The 20,155-nt window shown below is 43.0% G+C and overlaps 1 protein-coding gene across 4 annotated transcripts in view; it reads right to left on the bottom strand.

The window, feature by feature from the left end:
• Positions 1 to 2,032: 2,032 nt before the first annotated feature.
• LOC109879243 (calpain-1 catalytic subunit) overlaps positions 2,033 to 20,155 on the bottom strand; it is a 42,571-nt gene continuing 24,448 nt past the window's right edge. For 3 of the 4 annotated variants that reach the window (XM_031805142.1, XM_031805143.1, XM_031805144.1), the window contains 13 exons: positions 15,922 to 16,082; positions 12,356 to 12,525; positions 12,212 to 12,223; positions 11,812 to 12,023; positions 11,701 to 11,740; positions 7,949 to 8,014; positions 7,748 to 7,805; positions 7,504 to 7,568; positions 5,626 to 5,694; positions 4,920 to 4,998; positions 4,708 to 4,821; positions 4,110 to 4,168; positions 2,033 to 3,868 (listed from right to left, as the gene is read on the bottom strand). In XM_031805142.1, coding sequence (XP_031661002.1) covers positions 3,842 to 3,868; positions 4,110 to 4,168; positions 4,708 to 4,821; positions 4,920 to 4,998; positions 5,626 to 5,694; positions 7,504 to 7,568; positions 7,748 to 7,805; positions 7,949 to 8,014; positions 11,701 to 11,740; positions 11,812 to 12,023; positions 12,212 to 12,223; positions 12,356 to 12,525; positions 15,922 to 16,082 — 1,132 coding nt within the window. In that variant the 3' untranslated portion in view covers positions 2,033 to 3,841. Of the gene's footprint in view, positions 3,869 to 4,109; positions 4,169 to 4,707; positions 4,822 to 4,919; positions 4,999 to 5,039; positions 5,122 to 5,625; positions 5,695 to 7,503; positions 7,569 to 7,747; positions 7,806 to 7,948; positions 8,015 to 11,700; positions 11,741 to 11,811; positions 12,024 to 12,211; positions 12,224 to 12,355; positions 12,526 to 15,921; positions 16,083 to 20,155 lie in introns of those variants that run through there. The other variant, XR_004205488.1, reaches the window with a different exon arrangement.

The following is a 20,155-nucleotide window of genomic DNA, read 5'->3' as shown; positions in this document are numbered from 1 at the left end:
CTTAAGGTGATACTATTACTTCACTGTAAACCGGGCCTAGCCCAATGAAACGCCATTGAACAAACATGCAAATTCACCGACTGCACACAGAGACATCATAGCCTACGACACAGTCCAGAGACGCACACATGACAGAGCCATAGACCCCCACCCACCCCCACCGACCTATGAAGTCTGCAGTCCCCGTTCTGTTCACCACAGAACCCAAGCTCTATTTTTTTAAATGACACATTCCAAAAACACTAGGCCAACGAAAGAGGACATATACATAACATTGAACGTTTAAAAAAACTTAGCTCTCCCAGCTGACGGGACCGATGGGGGTGTGGGCGAGTGTAACAATGATTCTTGCAAAGGCTACAAGCTCAACGTTTATTATGAACAGCACCCCTCGCCAAGACCTGCCTGCACGCTCGGCTCTACCTCATGTCAGCTTCTCAGAGTCTTGCGCGCAATTAGTTAATGATTTAGTTTTACATCCTCCCTTTCAAGCTGTCCTACAGCTTCATCACAATAGTGCGGATGCTGGCTGGCTTTTATAGCTGTCACACCAACACTAATGCGGTGTTTGGAAGGTAGTAATTACTAGTTGGATGCGTTCATGTGCGTCGAATTTATTGAGAAAGGCCGGTTGGCTAATGGTCAACACGCTGACTCAACCATGAACTGAATGTACAGCTATCATGCTTGTAAACAAATTATAGCGTTCACAAATCACATCAACAGCGTTCACAAATCACATCAACAGCGTTCACAAATCACATCAACAGCGTTCACAAATCACATCAACAGCGTTCACAAATCACATCAACAGCGTTCACAAATCACATCAACAGATGGCTTTTTATACACGTTGTGTTGTTGTTGTTACATTTAACTGCTGAAAGTGCTATAATCAAGGTCATTTCCTTAGTATGTGATCAGGTCAAAATGCTATTATTGAGGTCATTAAAGGCTCCCGCGTGTGGCACAGTGGTCTTTACAGACCCTGGTTTGATTCCGGTCTGTATCACAACCAGCTGTGACCAGGAGTCCCATAGGGTGGTGCACAAATGGCCCAGCGTCGTCCGGGTTAGGCCATCATTGTAAAATAAGAATTTGTTCTTAACTGACTTGCTTAGTTAAATAATGTCTAAATAAAATCAAATAAATCCTTAGGTGACGTCAAAATGTTATTGGGGTAATTTCCTTAGTGGGTGATGTCAGAGGTCAGCATATGTGAGAAATCGGAGCTCGGGGATGATATGCTAGTCCGAACTAGGAAACTCCGAAATTTCCGATTTGCTGATTCATTGAATTTGGCACGTGTGTAACTACAACTAAGTTAGCAATTCGGAAATGTCCAAGTTTCTTAGTTCCGACCTCAATTTGAACGCGGCAATAGACGAGGTTCGCACTAGTAATTACGAGTTGGAGGGGCGTTCAAGTCCCACCAGTTTTATGTGGCAAATACCACCTTCTCACTTGATAATGAACGCAGTTTTATGTGGCAAATACCACCTTCTCACTTGATTATGTACTCAGCTTTATGTATGCCGGAGGATGAGGAGACGTCGCTGTAGTGACAATAAATATAACCTTTAATGCAGCTACCATCTGGACCAGTAGCCTATCTAGATCAAGTATGACAAAAGCTATACATACCTTTTATGAATTGTAAGGGCTCGATTTAATCCTTATCGCGGAAGTTTATTAAGCGCGATTTAAATTGAAAGGTAATTTCCGACTCCGCGAATGCACTGTGTGAATACGGGAACATGCATTTCAATTGCGCTGATCTACACCGATACGGATTTAGTGGAAGCCGATAGTGTCAATGACCATCCACTACAACAGGGCTGCCAAACTGTTTACACGGAGGGGCCCCGTATTTATAACTTAAGACAACCAGATGTGGAGAGTTCCTTACTAATCAGTAACCTTTAATTCATCAAATACAAAGGGAGCAATGAAAAAAAAAACGCAAACACTCCACCTCCTCCGTGGAATGAGTTTGACACGTGCACTACAGCATTAATTCACAAGAGTTTAGTTAACATGAACATGTCTTTATTGAAGGCACACCCTACATTCACAATCACTAACTTTTGGAGACAGGATTGACACAATCAGAACTTCTCTAACAGCAACATGTGGATATTAGATGGAATCAGAAATAATAGAGATAAATAAAAGTGATCTTTTATCTACTACTTTGAAATATGTAATGAAATGTCACTAACGAGCTGTGTCTCATTATAGGCAGAGACAGCTTGTTAGACATTTTCTTGGACAGTAGGCATTGCTTGATTTCATTATTATGTTGGACTCTTTCTCTCACAGCTTCCTTTTGGTTTTAGTGATAATTAATCCATATAGACAACTCAAGGTAGATTAATAATACCCCAAAATCAACCATCAGCCATCCCTTTAATCTGACCCAAAATCAACCATGAACCATCCCTTTAATCTGCTCCAAAATCAACCATCAACCATCCCTTTAATCTGCCCCAAAATCAACCATCCCTTTAATCTGCCCCAAAATCAACCATGAACCATCCCTTTAATCTGCCCCAAAATCAACCATCAACCATCCCTTTAATCTGCTCCAAAATCAACCATCAACCATCCCTTTAATCTGCCCCAAAATCAACCATCAGCCATCCCTTTAATCTGACCCAAAATCAACCATCAACCATCCCTTTAATCTGCCCCAAAATCAACCATGAACCATCCCTTTAATCTGCCCCAAAATCAACCATCAACCATCCCTTTAATCTGCCCCAAAATCAACCATGAACCATCCCTTTAATCTGGCCCAAAATCAACCATCAACCATCCCTTTAATCTGCCCCAAAATCAACCATGAACCATCCCTTTAATCCGCATTGTAAATCCAATACACTTGGTCAGTGTCTAAAATAATATGAGAATATGAAATATTTAAAACCCATAAAACTATGATTTGCTATACTTTCAGCCAGATCAGTTATATATTTGAGTGTTCAGTTCAATAACTAAAATACTGCATTTCCTCATACACAGTAACATTCTACAACTGCAGTAACATGATAACAACACACCAGATCTGAGACTAGTCAATACTGCCACCTACTGGGCATAGTCAAATAATGTCTTCAATACAAGTTATACTGTGATCCATGCTGTTTACAGACATATCTACAGTTCTACAGTGACTGTTTTCTATCGAACAATTCCAACATTTTGTATAGCTAAGTAACCCCTGTAGCATGTGGTCTTTAGCTTGGAACGGTCTCAACCTGCATTACATGGCTAATAGTACCCTCACTGCTATATGGGGTTGGCGTGGGTGGCGTGGGTGTGCTGTAATGTAGCTGGCTGGCTGAGGTGGAGTGGGTGAGGTGGAGTGGGTGTGCTGTAATGTAGCTGGAGTGGGTGAGGTGGCGTGGGTGAGGTGGAGTGGGTGAGCTGGAGTGGGTGAGCTGTAATGTAGCTGGCGTGGCTGAGGTGGCGTGGGAGTGCTGTAATGTAGCTGGCTGGCTGAGGTGGCGTGGGAGTGCTGTAATGTAGCGTGGGTGAGGTGGCGTGCTGTAGTGTAGATTGGCAGGCTGAGGTGGCGTGCTGTAGTGTAGATTGGCAGGAGTAACTGATTCACACTATAGGGCCGAACTGAACCGAACTGGTTATGCTGTCACCATAGTGACTGGAGCCGTGCTGGAAAGGACAATGGGGAAATACAACATCAGCACAGTACAGGTCAGCCCTATAGTCCAGGACCAGGCAGAGGACAGTAAGGCTAGGGAGCTCTTCATGGTCCCAGGGAAGAGACACTCTGCCGGGCACTTGGCTGTTCTGTCTCCTTGGATAAGATTGGTCCTCTTCAACCACACATGGTCATATAAAGCCACTAAACATATATACAGAGAGAGAGAGAGAGAGAGAGAGAGAGAGATTGAGAGAGAGCGAGAGCGAGAGCGAGAGCGAGAGCGAGAGCGAGAGCGAGAGCGAGAGCGAGAGCGAGAGCGAGAGCGAGAGAGAGAGAGAGAGAGAGAGAGAGAGAGAGAGAGGAGTTAGACAACACACAGACCACAGGCTGCTGAAAGGCATGGTAGTTTGTTGAAATGCAGAGAATGATTCCCAGGACCCACCTCAGTGATGTTCATCTCAGCCACACCTTCTCCCTCTTTGTCTAGTTGCTGGAAAGATCCTGTTAGAATAGAAAGTCAACATAAACATGGGGCGGCAGGGTAGCCTAGTGGTTAGAGCGTTGGGCTAGTAACCGAAAGGTTGCACCACCACCTAAAGGACATCCAGACAACTTGACACAACTGTGGGAAACATTGGAGTCAACATGGGCCAGCATCCCTGTGGAACGCTTTCGACACCTTGTAGAGTCCACGCCCCGACGAATTGAGGCTGTTCTGAGGGGTAAAAAGGAGGTGCAACTCAATAGTAGGAAGGTGTTCTTAATGTTTCGTACACTCAGTGTATATAAACACAATGGAATGTCTCGTGTAACCTTTGCTAGGATATTACCTGCTCTCTGCTTCATAAGGCATTACCATTAATCATTGAAATACTAGACTAACGACGCCAACAAATATTTCCATTCAAGTCCATGTGCCGTGACAGGAGGGCCGGCGGCCACACTGACTGTCATTCTAGTGTGATGGCACTAATCATACATTCATCATGACTAATATACTATACCGTATAACAGTAATAACAGGAAATGACAGTACTTACTAAACATGGCTTCTAGTTTCACCAGACAGCAGATGAAGTTGTCAAAGTCTATGGCCTCGTTCTCAGCATAGCGAGCCACCAGGACCTGATTCAGCCTGTTGTTCAGTTTAAAACCTACGAGGGAGACGACAGAGTCAGTAGTGTGTACGTGTGTGTGTGTACGTGTGTGTGTGTACGTGTGTGTACGTACGTGTGTGTACGTGTAACTATACCTGCCGACTCCACAGCAAGTCGCATCTCATAGGAGCTCATGGATCCTGACTTGTCCATATCATATTCTCTATAGATGACCTACCGATAAACACACAGATATCATATTCTCTACAGATGACCTACCGATAAACACACAGATATCATATTCTCTACAGATGACCTACCGATAAACACACAGATATCATATTCTCTATAGATGACCTACCGATAAACACACAGATATCACATTCTCTATAGATGACATACCGATAAACACACAGATATATTCTCTACAGATGACCTACCGATAAACCCACAGATATCATATTCTCTATAGCGCAGTCAACATGCACAGGGCTTACCATGAAAATTACTTTAAAATATGCACTGTCAGCTTTATTGTGCCTGGCACTATAGCGCACCTTGGATTGAATCCCACCATACAGATTTGAAAGTGGAAGTACATTCTATGCATACTGTGTGTGTGTGTATATATATAACAGAAACAACAGAACATATATATATATGTTCTGTTGTTTCTGTTACAAAAGATGGAGTTGAACGCAGAGTAATATTCCTTTAATCAGTATTGTGGTCCTTTGAGCGAAATACAAACCCAGGGTCCTAAGGAATTACAGTCCCCTTAGCTCTCACCAACAGCAGGTTCCAGACATGTAAATATGATCTCCTTGTAGTTGTGTGGTAGAGAGAGAAACCAGACCTTACCAGCCACTTCCTGATCTTATTCCAGAGGATTTGGAACTCTATCAGGCCGAGACGGGCACTGCCATCTTTCTGAAGGATCTCCGGGTCAAAGAATGTAGAGGAATAAAGAGAAACACTCAATAACTGACTGTCTGACTGAAACACTCAGTAACTGTCTGTCTAACTGAAACACTCAATAACTGACTGTCTGACTGAAACACTCCAATAACTGACTGTCTGACTGAAACACTCCAATAACTGACTGTCATACTGAAACACTCAATAACTGTCTGTCTAACTGAAACACTCAATAACTGACTGTCTGACTGAAACACTCCAATAACTGACTGTCTGACTGAAACACTCCAATAACTGACTGTCATACTGAAACACTCCAATAACTGACTGTCTGACTGAAACACTCAATAACTGACTGTCATACTGAAACACTCAATAACTGACTGTCATACTGAAACACTCAGTAACTGTCTGTCTAACTGAAACACTCAATAACTGACTGTCTGACTGAAACACTCCAATAACTGACTGTCTGACTGAAACACTCCAATAACTGACTGTCTGACTGAAACACTCCAATAACTGTCTGTCTGACTGAAACACTCAATAACTGACTGACTGTCTTACTGAAACACTCAGTAACTGACTGACTGTCTGACTGAAACACTCAATAACTGACTGTCATACTGAAACACTCAATAACTGTCTGTCTGACTGAAACACTCAATAACTGACTGACTGTCTTACTGAAACACTCAGTAACTGACTGACTGTCTTACTGAAACACTCACTCAATAACTGACTGACTGTCTTACTGAAACACTCAGTAACTGTCTGACTGTCTGACTGAAACACTCAATAACTGACTGTCTGACTGAAACACTCAATAACTGACTGTCTGACTGAAACACTCAATGACTGACTGTCTGACTGAAACACTCAATGACTGACTGGAACACTCAGTAACTGACTGTCTGACTGAAACATTCAATAACTGACTGTCTGACTGAAACATTCAATAACTGTCTGTCTAACTGAAACACTCAGTAACTGTCTGTCTTACTGAAACACTCAGTAGCTGTCTGACTGAAACACTCAGTAACTGACTGTCTGTCTGACTGAAACACTCAATAACTGTCTGTCTTACTGAAACACTCAGTAACTGACTGTCTTACTGAAACACTCCAATAACTGACTTTCTGACTGAAACACTCAGTAACTGACTGTCTGACTGAAACACCCAATAACTGGCTGTCTGTCTGACTGAAACAATCAATAACTGACTGTCTGTCTGACTGAAACAATCAATAACTGACTGTCTGTCTGACTGAAACACTCAATAACTGACTGTCTGACTGAAACACTCAATAACTGACTGTCTGACTGAAACACTCAATAACTGACTGTCTGACTGAAACACTCAGTAACTGACTGACTGTCTGACTGAAACACTCAATAACTGACTGTCATACTGAAACACTCAATAACTGTCTGTCTGACTGAAACACTCAATAACTGTCTGTCTGACTGAAACACTCAATAACTGACTGACTGTCTTACTGAAACACTCAGTAACTGTCTGACTGACTGAAACACTCAATAACTGACTGACTGTCTTACTGAAACACTCAGTAACTGTCTGACTGACTGAAACACTCGGTAACTGTCTGTCTGACTGAAACACTCGGTAACTGTCTGACTGTCTTACTGAAACACTCAATAACTGACCGACTGTCTTCATGAAACACTGATCAGGGTCTCCACCATAGAAAGAGAATGACTAGAACTCTCCCCCAACTGACTTGAATTGGAATGTCCATTCTAGTCATTCTATGTCTTTGGTGGGGACCCTGATCAACACAGACAGACCGTAGAGGATACATCCATGAGATTGACCATGGTCCTACAGGACTCCATACTGAAACCGTCTGTCTTCAGGTCTTTGTCTGAAAGCACACAACCCGCCAAACATTCAAACTGATGATCTGAGTCTTACTACAGCAGAACCCCACAAGGATTACTACACCCCCTGTTCTCCTGAGAAGAGGAGCGTGTCCTGTGGCTTTGGGGTCAATAGTGTATGAGGACATTGTGGGTTCAAACGAAAGGAAACCTCTGTACTCACGTCTAGTCACCACCCTGTTCAGGATGGTCCTGAGCTCACGGACAGATATCTCCATGTCCTATAGTCACAGAAGGGACCATGAGAAAACCCTGGTTCAGACATAGATCTTAAGAGATTTAAGCATATTTTTTAGCTAAACTACATATAGCATAGCTGATGGCCATCTCTAACTTAGCGAACAGATCAATAAGGGAAACCTACCTCTCCTGCAAGCTGAGCAAACATGGATTTGAAAGCATCGTCGACGTCATCTTCACTGATGAGGTCCTGTAAGGGAACAGATGTGGTGATGTCATTTAAACCATTTCATCAGAAGTGTACAATGTAAAAATGACAATAACATGATAATGAAGTCTCTACATCAGGGATCTTATTTTTTTATCCTTTATTTAACTAGGCAAGTCAGTTAAGAACAAATTCTTATTTTCAATGACGGCCTACCAGGGAACAGTGGGTTAACTGCCTTTTTCAGGGGCAGAACAACAGATTTTTACCTTGGTCAGCTCGGTGATTCGATCTTACAACCTTTCGGTTACTAGTCCAACGCTCTAACCACTAGTCTATCTGCTGGTTACTAGTCCAACGCTCTAACCACTAGTCTATCTGCTGGTTACTAGTCCAACGCTCTAACCAGTAGGCTACCTGCTGGTTACTAGTCCAACGCTCTAACCACTAGGCTACCTGCTGGTTACTAGTCCAACGCTCTAACCACTAGGCTACCTGCTGGTTACTGGTCCAACGCTCTAACCACTAGGCTACCTGCTGGTTACTAGTCCAACGCTCTAACCACTAGGCTACCTGCTGGTTACTAGTCCAACGCTCTAACCACTAGGCTACCTGCTGGTTACTAGTCCAACGCTCTAACCACTAGGCTACCTGCTGGTTACTAGTCCAACGCTCTAACCACTAGGCTACCTGCTGGTTACTAGTCCAACGCTCTAACCACTAGGCTACCTGCTGGTTACTAGTCCAACACTCTAACCACTAGTCTACCTGCTGGTTACTAGTCCAACGCTCTAACCACTAGGCTACCTGCCTCCCCTCAACTATTCAATAATATGATAATGAAGTCTACATCAGGGATCATCGACCAGATTCAGCCTCTTGTCGGAGATGCTAATTGACCACAACTAAGCCCAAAAAGAGATTGTATTTGAAAAGCCTGTTTTTGATATTGTTTTATGCACAGGGACATTGTCATGCTAAAACAGGAAAAGGGCCTACACCAAACTATTGCCACAAAGTTGGAAGCACAGAATCATCTAGAATGTCATTGTATGCTGTACCGTTAAGATTTCCCTTCACTGAAACTAAGGGGCCTAGCCCGAACCATTAAAAACAGCCCCAGACCATTATTCCTCCTCCACCAAACTTTACAGTTGGCACTATGCATTGAGGCAGGTAGTGATCTCCTGGCATCCCACAAACCCAGATTCGTCAGTCGAGCTGCCAGATGGTGAAGAGTGATTCATCACTCCAGAGAACCTGTTTTCACTGCTCCAGATCCCAATGGCGGCAATCTTTACACCACTCCAGCCGACGCTTGTCATTGCGCATGGTGATCTTAGGCTTGTGTGCGGCTGCTCGGCCATGGAAACCCATTTCATGAAGCTCCTCACGAACAGTTCTTGTTGCTGATGTTGCTTCCAGAGGCAGTTTGGAACTCAGTAGTGAGAGTTGCAACCGAGGACAGATCATTTTTATGCCCTTCAGCACTTGGCGGTCCCATTTTGTGAGCTTGTGTGGACTACCACTTCGCGGCTGAGCCGTTGTTGCTCCTAGACGTTTCCACAATAACAGCACTTACAGTTGACCGGGGCAGCTCTATCAGCACAAAAAATTTACAAACTGACTTGTTGGAAAGGTGGCATCTTATAATGGTGCCACAGTGAAAGTCACTGAGCTCTTCAGTAAGGCAATTCTACTGACAATGTTTGTTTATGGAGATTACATGGCTGTGTATTCGATTTTATACACCTGTCAGCAACGGGTGTGGCTGTAAATAGCCGAATCCACTCATTTGAAGGGGTGTCTACATAGTGTATATATAGCTGATGGGAGGAAGGGTAGCCTAGTGGTTAGAGCGTTGGACTAGTAACCGGAAGGTTGCAAGTTCATATCCCCGAGCTGACAAGGTACAAATCTGTCGTTCTGCCCCCGAACAAGGCAGTTAACCCACTGTTCCTAGGCCATCATTGAAAATAAGAATTTGTTCTTAACTGACTTGCCTAGTTAAATAAAGGTAATACAGTGCCTTGCGAAAGTATTCGGCCCCCTTGAACTTTGTGACCTTTTGCCACATTTCAGGCTTCAAACATAAAGATATAAAACTGTATTTTTTTGTGAAGAATCAACAACAAGTGGGACACAATCATGAAGTGGAACGACATTTATTGGATATTTCAAACTTTTTTAACAAATCAAAAACTGAAAAATTAGGCGTGCAAAATTATTAAGCCCCTTTACTTTCAGTGCAGCAAACTCTCTCCAGAAGTTCAGTGAGGATCTCTGAATGATCCAATGTTGACCTAAATGACTAATGATGATAAATACAATCCACCCGTGTGTAATCAAGTCTCCGTATAAATGCACCTGCACTGTGATAGTCTCAGAGGTCCGTTAAAAGCGCAGAGAGCATCACGAAGAACAAGGAACACACCAGGCAGGTCCGAGATACTGTTGTGAAGAAGTTTAAAGCCGGATTTGGATACAAAAAGATTTCCCAAGCTTTAAACATCCCAAGGAGCACTGTGCAAGCGATAATATTGAAATGGAAGGAGTATCAGACCACTGCAAATCTACCAAGACCTGGCCGTCCCTCTAAACTTTCAGCTCATACAAGGAGAAGACTGATCAGAGATGCAGCCAAGAGGCCCATGATCACTCTGGATGAACTGCAGAGATCTACAGCTGAGGTGGGAGACTCTGTCCATAGGACAACAATCAGTCGTATATTGCACAAATCTGGCCTTTATGGAAGAGTGGCAAGAAGAAAGCCATTTCATAAAGATATCCATAAAAAGTGTTGTTTAAAGTTTGCCACAAGCCACCTGGGAGACACACCAAACATGTGGAAGAAGGTGCTCTGGTCAGATGAAACCAAAATTGAACTTTTTGGCAACAATGCAAAACGTTATGTTTGGCGTAAAAGCAACACAGCTCATCACCCTGAACACACCATCCCCACTGTCAAACATGGTGGTGGCAGCATCATGGTTTGGGCCTGCTTTTCTTCAGCAGGGACAGGGAAGATGGTTAAAATTGATGGGAAGATAGATGGAGCCAAATACAAGACCATTCTGGAAGAAAACCTGATGGAGTCTGCAAAAGACCTGAGACTGGGACGGAGATTTGTCTTCCAACAAGACAATGATCCAAAACATAAAGCAAAATCTACAATGGAATGGTTCAAAAATAAACATATCCAAGTGTTAGAATGGCCAAGTTAAAGTCCAGACCTGAATCCAATCGAGAATCTGTGGAAAGAACTGAAAACTGCTGTTCACAAATGCTCTCCATCCAACCTCACTGAGCTCGAGCTGTTTTGCAAGGAGGAATGGGAAAAAATGTCAGTCTCTCGATGTGCAAAACTGATAGAGACATACCCCAAGCGACTTACAGCTGTAATCGCAGCAAAAGGTGGCGCTACAAAGTATTAACTTAAGGGGGCTGAATAATTTTGCACGCCCAATTTTTCAGTTTTTGATTTGTTAAAAAAGTTTGAAATATCCAATAAATGTCGTTCCACTTCACGATTGTGTCCCACTTGTTGTTGATTCTTCACAAAAAAATACAGTTTTATATCTTTATGTTTGAAGCCTGAAATGTGGCAAAAGGTCGCAAAGTTCAAGGGGGCCGAATACTTTCGCAAGGCACTGTATATATATTTTGTTTTACTAAACGATTTCGGGGCCAAATGAAAGTGAGTGACTGCAGGTGTTGAGAAAACCCACCTCATCTTCCAGATCTGCAGATATGATGTCATCAAGCTCTCTGGAATGAGAAAACAGACACAATGAAAATCAACACACACAGACCCCCACACCCCCCCAACACCCACTTACTCTGTCTCGGACTGTTTCTCAGTGAAGACTCGGAGGACAAAGTCGGCCTCCTGGCCAGACTCGAAGGTGGAGGGGACGATGAGGTATTCTCCTGGAGGCAGACTGAGACGGTTGCTGACCTCTCTCAGGTTGATGAAGGTCTCCGAGCGAGCGCAGGATGAGTGGGTCAGGAAGAAGTCCTTCTTTAGGTGCACGTTCTGACAGCCCCTGTACTGCAGAGGATCACGGTAGGAAACAGACAGATAGACGCGGGTTTGAAGCTCAACTAGATATGATTTAAGTGTGTATCATTCAAATGAACTAATAATTAAGCCATACCCTAGGAAGTGATGATTCGTACAATGGGCGCCAATGCATGAAACTGCATGAAGCAAATTCCTGAAATATATAGCTTCCATACCTCTTCTGGAATCTGCAAAACGAAAATAGAAAAATCATGAAGCTTTGGAAACATCAAAAAAATGAATGTCTGTGAACAGGTTATTTAACCAGACAAGTCAGTTAAGATCTAATAATTTATAATGATGGCCTGCTTGTCTCTCACCTCGTAGATGGCGAACCCGATGGTGTGCATGTCCTGTCCCTGTCCCCGGTACCTCCTCCTATCCTTCTGCATCAGAGCCACCAGGAAGCTACAGGCCACCTCGTCATCCTCAGGGTCGTCGTCCTCCTCTAGCAGAGTGATCTTATACTGGGGGTTGATCCAGAACGTGTCTGGAGGAACACAGATAAGACAGAGTTATCCTGGGGGTTGATCCAGAACGTGTCTGGAGGAACACAGAGATAAGACAGAGTTATACTGGGGGTTGATGCTGAACAACCCAGAGATAAGACAGAGTTATACTGGGGGGGGTTGATGCTGAACGTGTCTGGAGGAACCCAGAGATAAGACAGAGTTATACTGGGGGGGTTGATACTGCTGTGGTCCAGTTCTGTTTTATTAGCCATCTAGAAGTCTTTAGTAAGACTTTACACAGCCCATCTGTAAACAGCCCACCCAACTACCTCATCCCCATATTGTTATTTATTTTTTGCTCCTTTGCACCCCAGTATCTCAACTTGCACATTCATCTTCTGCACATCTATCACTCCAGTGATTAATTGCTAAATTGTAATTATTTCGCTACTATGGCCTATTTATTGCCTTACCTCTCTTATCCTACCTCATTTGCACACATCGTATATAAACTTGTTTCTACTGTATTATTGACTGTATGTTTGTTTTACTCCATGTGTAACTCTGTGTCGTTGTATGTGTCGTACTGCTTTGCTTCATCTTGGCCAGGTCGCAGTTGTAAATGAGAACTTGTTCTCAACTGGTCTACCTGTTTAAATAAAAGGTGATCTGGTCTACCTGTTTAAATAAAGGTGATCTGGTCTACCTGGTTAAATAAAGGTGATCTGGTCTACCTGGTTAAATAAAGGTGATCTGGTCTACCTGGTTAAATAAAGGTGATCTGGTCCACCTGGTTAAATAAAGGTGATCTGGTCCACCTGTTTAAATAAAGGTGATCTGGTCCACCTGTTTAAATAAAGGTGATCTGGTCCACCTGGTTAAATAAAGGTGATCTGGTCCACCTGGTTAAATAAAGGTGATCTGGTGTCTACCTGGTTAAATAAAGGTGATCTGGTGTCTACCTGGTTAAATAAAGGTGATCTGGTGTCTACCTGGTTAAATAAAGGTGATCTGGTCTCTACCTGGTTAAATAAAGGTGATCTGGTCTACCTGGTTAAATAAAGGTGATCTGGTCTACCTGGTTAAATAAAGGTGATCTGGTCTACCTGGTTAAATAAAGGTGATCTGGTCTACCTGGTTAAATAAAGGTGATCTGGTCTACCTGGTTAAATAAAGGTGATCTGGTCTACCTGGTTAAATAAAGGTGATCTGGTCTACCTGGTTAAATAAAGGTGAAATAAAAAGAAAATGATTTATTAAACATCATATCTGAACTGTTCTTCATGGTCTGAGATGGTGTTATGTTGACTGTAAATGTGACTAGGTACAGGATCCGAGGCGTTGGACCCTACTTCACAGTAGGGCCGTTTGAAAAGAAAAAAGATGTGTTTCTTGTTTATTGCCGAAATGCTTTCTTGAACATGTGAACTTTCATGTGCCTTAACTGGTCTGGGATCTGTTTATATGAATAGACATGTTAACTGATTAATCTAGTTTAGCCAAGGAGAAAGCACTGAGCAATACAGGGAGAAAGACAGGATGCTTTCCGGCTAGTCATGATTGGCTGAGATAATGGGGTGGTGAGTCCTGATTGGTCTGTCATGTCACAGGTTTCTATCTATAACAGAATGGGCTTTTCCCTGGTCAGTAGATAGATGATCTTTGCTACAGTGGATTTTTGGAAAGCTATGGACAACTGTCAAAGTGTTGCTACAGCTCTTAAAAATAATCGCTGCCCTGAATTTAGCTGGGTTTAAAAGCAGACTAGTTTCTGGCCCTGAATTTAGCTGGGTTTAAAAGCAGAGACTAGTTTCTGGCCCTGAATTTAGCTGGGTTTAAAAGCAGAGACTAGTTTCTGGCCCCGTAATTTAGCTGGGTTTAAAAGCAGAGACTAGTTTCTGGCCATGAATTTAGCTGGGTTTAAAAGCAGAGAGACTACTTTCTGGCACCTGAATTTAGCTGGGTTTAAAAGTAGGAGAGACTACTTTCTGGCCCTGAATTTAGCTGGGTTTAAAACTAGGAGAGACTAGTTTCTGGAGGACAATGCCATGTTGACTCACATGCGATTAGATGTGTGGGTGGGCCTAAGGTTTAAGAGATGGGTGGGGCTAAGGCTTAAGAGGGTGTGAATGATGCTGAATGGGTTTAAACAAAGAGCTCTCTATGCGGTGTGAAAACCTCCACAAAATCTTTTAAAAGGGCATTTCCTTCAACTTGTCTCCTAAATGGGATGATTAATGTATCAACTTTTAAAGCAGCATGACTTCCCCATGTTTCCTCCAACCACAGTGGTATATATAACATTTAGATGCTCAGAGTCTGTACTTTTGTAACAATAAGCAAATCACTTACATTTGACTTAGGCCTCAATAGAGAAATCTGGACACATATGTGTTCTGGTATGTGATCTGATTCTGACTCACTGGGGTGGTTCCTTCCTGCATCCCCCAGCTACCCCGGTATTCTCTGATTCAGAGGGGTTGGGTTAAATGTGGAAGACATATTTCAGTTGAATGCATTCTGTTGTACAACTGACTATGTATCCCCCTTTCCCTATCTTCTACTGTAAATCTCCTGTAAATATGCTAAGTGTTCTGGTATGTTCTATGTGTTCTGGTATGTTCTATGTGTTCTGGTATGTTCTATGTGTTCTGTTATGTTATATTATGTTCTGTTATGTTCTATTATGTTCTATATGTTCTGGTCTGTTCTACGTGTTCTGGTATGTTCTATGTGTTCTATTATGTTCTACGTGTTCTGTTATGTTCTATTATGTTCTATGTGTTCTGGTATGTTCTATGTGTTCTGGTATGTTCTACGTGTTCTGGTATGTTCCATGTGTTCTACGTGTTCTGGTATGTTCTATGTGTTCTGGTATGTTCTATGTGTTCTGGTATGTTCTATGTGTTCTGGTATGTTCTATGTGTTCTGGTATGTTCTATATGTTCTGGTATGTTCTATGTGTTCTGTTATGTTCTATGTGTTCTGTTATGTTCTATTATGTTCTATGTGTTCTGGTATGTTCTATTATGTTCTATGTGTTCTATGTGTTCTGGTATGTTCTACGTGTTCTGGTATGTTCTATGTGTTCTGGTATGTTCTATGTGTTCTGTTATGTTCTGTGTGTTCTGGTATGTTCTATGTGTTCTGTTATGTTCTATGTGTTCTGGTATGTTCTATGTGTTCTATGTGTTCTGGTATGTTCTATGTGTTCTGGTATGTTCTATGTGTTCTGGTATGTTCTATGTGTTCTACGTGTTCTGGTATGTTCTATGTGTTCTACGTGTTCTGGTATGTTCTATGTGTTCTACGTGTTCTGGTATGTTCTATGTGTTCTATGTGTTCTACCTGTTCTGGTATGTTCTATGTGTTCTGGTATGTTCTATGTGTTCTGGTATGTAAACATATGTACTAGTCAACTGTGTGTGACTCACTGGGGTGGTTACGGCAGCCCCCGGCGGTACTCCCCCGTCTCCACATGCCGTGGAACTTGATGGTGTTCCAGTGGCTGAGGCCGTCCTCACTCAGAGCGTCCGCCGTCAGGTTGCAGATCTCCAGACGGGAAAACTGCCTCAGGAACTCCTGGAACGACATCCTACAGGGAATATAACATCGTCACAACATAATCCTAACACCAGATCTAATATAACATAGTCACAACATAATCCTAACACCAGATCAAATGTTATTAGTCACAACATTATCCTAACACCAGATCTAGTGTTATTAGTCACAACATAATCCTAACACCAGATCTAGTGTTATTAGTCACAACATAATCCTAACACCAGATCTAGTGTTATTAGTCACAACATAATCCTAACACCAGATCTAGTGTTATTAGTCACAACATAATCCTAACACCAGATCTAGTGTTATTAGTCACAACATAATCCTAACACCAGATCTAGTGTTATTAGTCACAACATAATCCTAACACCAGATCTAGTGTTATTATTCACAACATAATCCTAACACCAGATCTAATGTTATTAGTCACAACATAATCCTAACACCAGATCTAGTGTTATTAGTCACAACATAATCCTAACACCAGATCTAATGTTATTAGTCACGTGTAGCCGAATGCAACGTTTGATGTTGATGTTAACGCCAAGTAACAGTAAAATGCAGAATACAAGTTGCAGACCTTACAGTGAAATGCTTACTTACAAGCCCCTTAACAAACAATGCAGTTTAAAAAAAATATGGATAAGAATAAGAGATAAAGGTAACAAGTAATTAAAGAGCAGCAGTGAAATCGCAATAGCGAGACTATAAACAGGGGGGTACCGGTACAGAGTCAATGTGCGGGGGCACCGGTTAGTTGAGGTAATATGTACATGTAGGTAGAGTTATTAAAGTGACTATAACAACAGAGAGTAGCAGTGGCGTAAAGAGAGGGGGGGGGGCAATGCTAATAGTCTGGTTAGCCATTTGATTAGATGTTCAGGAGTCGCATGGCTTCGGGTTAGAAGCTGTTTAGAAGCCTCTTGGACCTAGACTTGGCGCTCCGGTACCGCTTGCCGTGCGGTAGCAGAGAGAACAGTCTATGACTAGGGTGGCTGGAGTCTTTGACAATTTTTTGTGCCTTCCTCTGACGCCGCCTGGTATAGAGGTCCTGGATGGCAGGAAGCTTGGCCCCAGTGATGTACTGGGCTGTACACACTACCCTCTGTAGTGCCTTGCGGTCGGAGGCTGAGCAGTTGCCATACCAGACAGTGATGCAACCATGCTCTCGATGGTGCAGCTGTAGAACCTTTTGAGATTCTGAGGACCCATGCCAAATCTTTTCAGTCTCCTGAGGGGGAATAGGTTTTGTCGTGCCCTCTTCACGACTGTCTTGGTGTGTTTGGACCATGTTATTTTGATGTTGATACCAAGGAACTTGAAGCTCTCAACCTGCTCCACTACAGCCCCGTCGATAAGAATGGGGGCGTGCTCGGTCCTCCTTTTCCTGTAGTCCACAATCATCTCCTTAGTCTTGATCATATTGAGGGAGAGGTTGTTGTCCTGGCACCACACGGCCAGGTCGCTGACCTCCTCCCTATAGGTCATCGGCAAATTTAATGATGGTGTTGGAGTCGTGCCTGGCCGTGCAGTCATGAGTGAACAGGGAGTACAGGAGGGGACTGAGCACACACCCCTGAGGGGCCCCCGCGTTGAGGATCAGCATGGCAGATGTGTTGTTACCTACCCTTACCACCTGGGGACGGCCAGTCAGGAAGTCCAGGATCCAGTTGCAGAGGGAAGTGTTTAGTCCCAGGGTCCTTAGCTTATTGATGAGCTTTGAGGGCACAATTTTTTATTTGACCTTTATTTAACGAGGCAAGTCAGTTAAGAAGAAATTCTTATTTCCAATGACGGCCCAGGAACAGTGGGTTAACTGGTCTAGGAACAGTGGGTTAACTGGTCTAGGAACAGTGGGTTAACTGGTCTAGGAACAGTGGGTTAACTGGTCTAGGAACAGTGGATTAACTGGTCTAGGAACAGTGGGTTAACTGGTCTAGGAACAGTGGGTTAACTGGTCTAGGAAAAGTGGATTTAACTGCTTGTTCAGGGGGGCAGGATGACATATTTTTACCATGTCAGCTCAGGGATTCGATCTGGCAACCTTTCGGTTACAAATCCAACGCTCTAACCACTAGGCTATCTGCCGCCACGATGGTGTTGAACACTGAGCTGTAGTCAATGATTAGCATTCTCACATAGGTGTTCCTTTAGTCCAGGTGGGAAAGGGCAGTTGTGGATCTGTTGGGGCGGTATGCAAATTGGAGTGGGTCTAGCATTTCTGGGTTGATGGTGTTGATGTGAGCCATGACCAGCATTTCACAGCACTTCATGGCTACAGGCGTGAGTGTCACGGGTAGGTTGTCATTTAGGCAGGTTAAATTAGTATTCTTGGGCACAGGCGCTATGGTGGTCTGTGTGTGGTGTAAAGGTGGTCCAGCATTTTTTTCCCTCTGGTTGCACATGCTGACATAAATTTGGTAAAACGGATTTAAGTCGCCCTGCATTAAAGTCCCTGGTTACTAGTAGCACCACCTCTGGGTGAGCGTTTTCTTGTCTGCTTATGGCGGAATACAGCTCATTCAATGCTGTCTTACATGCTGACCAGACCGGACATGTCGTGTGCGCGAGCATCGCAAAGTAAATGTAGAAATCCATGTTATTCAATTATTGCACCCACACTGCTCGCGCGCACCAACGAGCATCTGTGTTGCCATGGGCTAAAATAGAACTCCTTTCTATTTCTGACGCAGATCACGCTGTAAGTCCTGCCTCTCCTATCTCCTCATTGGTTGATAGAAGCAGGTACCCACGTGCCATCCCCTCATTGGTTATACCCACGTGGGTGATTTAAAGACAAATGTTTTGCCGGTTGTCGTGGTAATACTATGAAAGTGTAGATGCCAATCACCATATAAGTTCAAAATGAAAAAGCCTGGAAGGAGGAGAGATGACTAGAAAGGATTCGGTTGGCCGTTGTATGTGTGGATTAATTGTTGGAGTAGAGGACCTTGTGCATTTCAGGTAAAATAACAAACCAATGTTTATATCCCAGGACAAATTAGCTAGCAACAGCAAGCTAGCTAAATATGACAAATTAGCTAGCAAGTGCAAGCTAACTAGCTATATTGCCATACATGTTTAATATTTTAATCATTTAGCAGATGACTGTGGTGGCCACTCCATTCAAGACAGAATACCAGCTGACTGCTTTTTCCCTAAATAGTTATGGCATAGTCTGGAGCTGTGCTTTGGGTCATTGTCCTGTTGTAGGAGGAAATTGGCTCCAATTAAGTGCCGTCCACAGGGTATGGCATGGCATTGCAAAATGGAGTGATAGCCTTCCTTCTTCAAGATCTCTTTTACCCTGTACAAATCTCCCATCACACTCCTCCAGCATCGTTGAATTTTTTCTGCGTCTCACGAATGTTCTTCTTTGTGATCCGAACACCTCAAACTTAGATTCCTAACACTTTTTTCCAATCTTCCTCTGTCCAATATTTCTTTTTTATTGGCCAGTCTGAGATATGGCTTTTTCTTTGCAACTCTGTCTAGAAGGCCAGCATCCCGAGCATCCCGAGATCCTCAGTTACTTGGCAATTTCTCGCATGGAATAGCCTTCATTTCTCAGAACAAGGATAGACTGATGCGTTTCGGAAGAAATGTCTTTGTTTCTGGCCACTTTGAACCTGTAATCGAACCCACAAATGCTGATGCTCCAGATACTCAACGAGTCTACAACTACACTGTTTTATTGCTTCTTTAATCAGAACCATTTTCAGCTGTGCTAACATAATTGCAAAATGGTTTGAACTGTGAGAGTCACTATTACTAGCTGATGGAATTACAGTAAGCCCACTCAGCACTATTACCAGCTGATGGAATTACAGTAAGCCCACTCAGCACTATTACTAGATGATGGAATTACAGTAAGACCACTCAGCACTATTACTAGATGATGGAATTACAGTAAGACCACTTAGCAATATTACTAGCTGATGGAATTACAGTAAGCAAATTCAGCACTATTACTAGCTGATGTAATTACAGTAAGCCCACTCAGCACTATGACTAGCTGATGGAATTACAGTAAGCCCACTCAGCACTGTGACTAGATGATGGAATTACAGTAAGCCCACTCAGCACTATGAATAGATG

The sequence above is a fragment of the Oncorhynchus kisutch genome, linkage group LG25 (genome assembly GCF_002021735.2).
Source record: "Oncorhynchus kisutch isolate 150728-3 linkage group LG25, Okis_V2, whole genome shotgun sequence".
Taxonomy (NCBI): Eukaryota; Metazoa; Chordata; class Actinopteri; order Salmoniformes; family Salmonidae; genus Oncorhynchus; species Oncorhynchus kisutch.
Note: the sequence above shows the minus strand (reverse complement) of the source record. Positions and strands in the feature narration are given on the sequence as shown.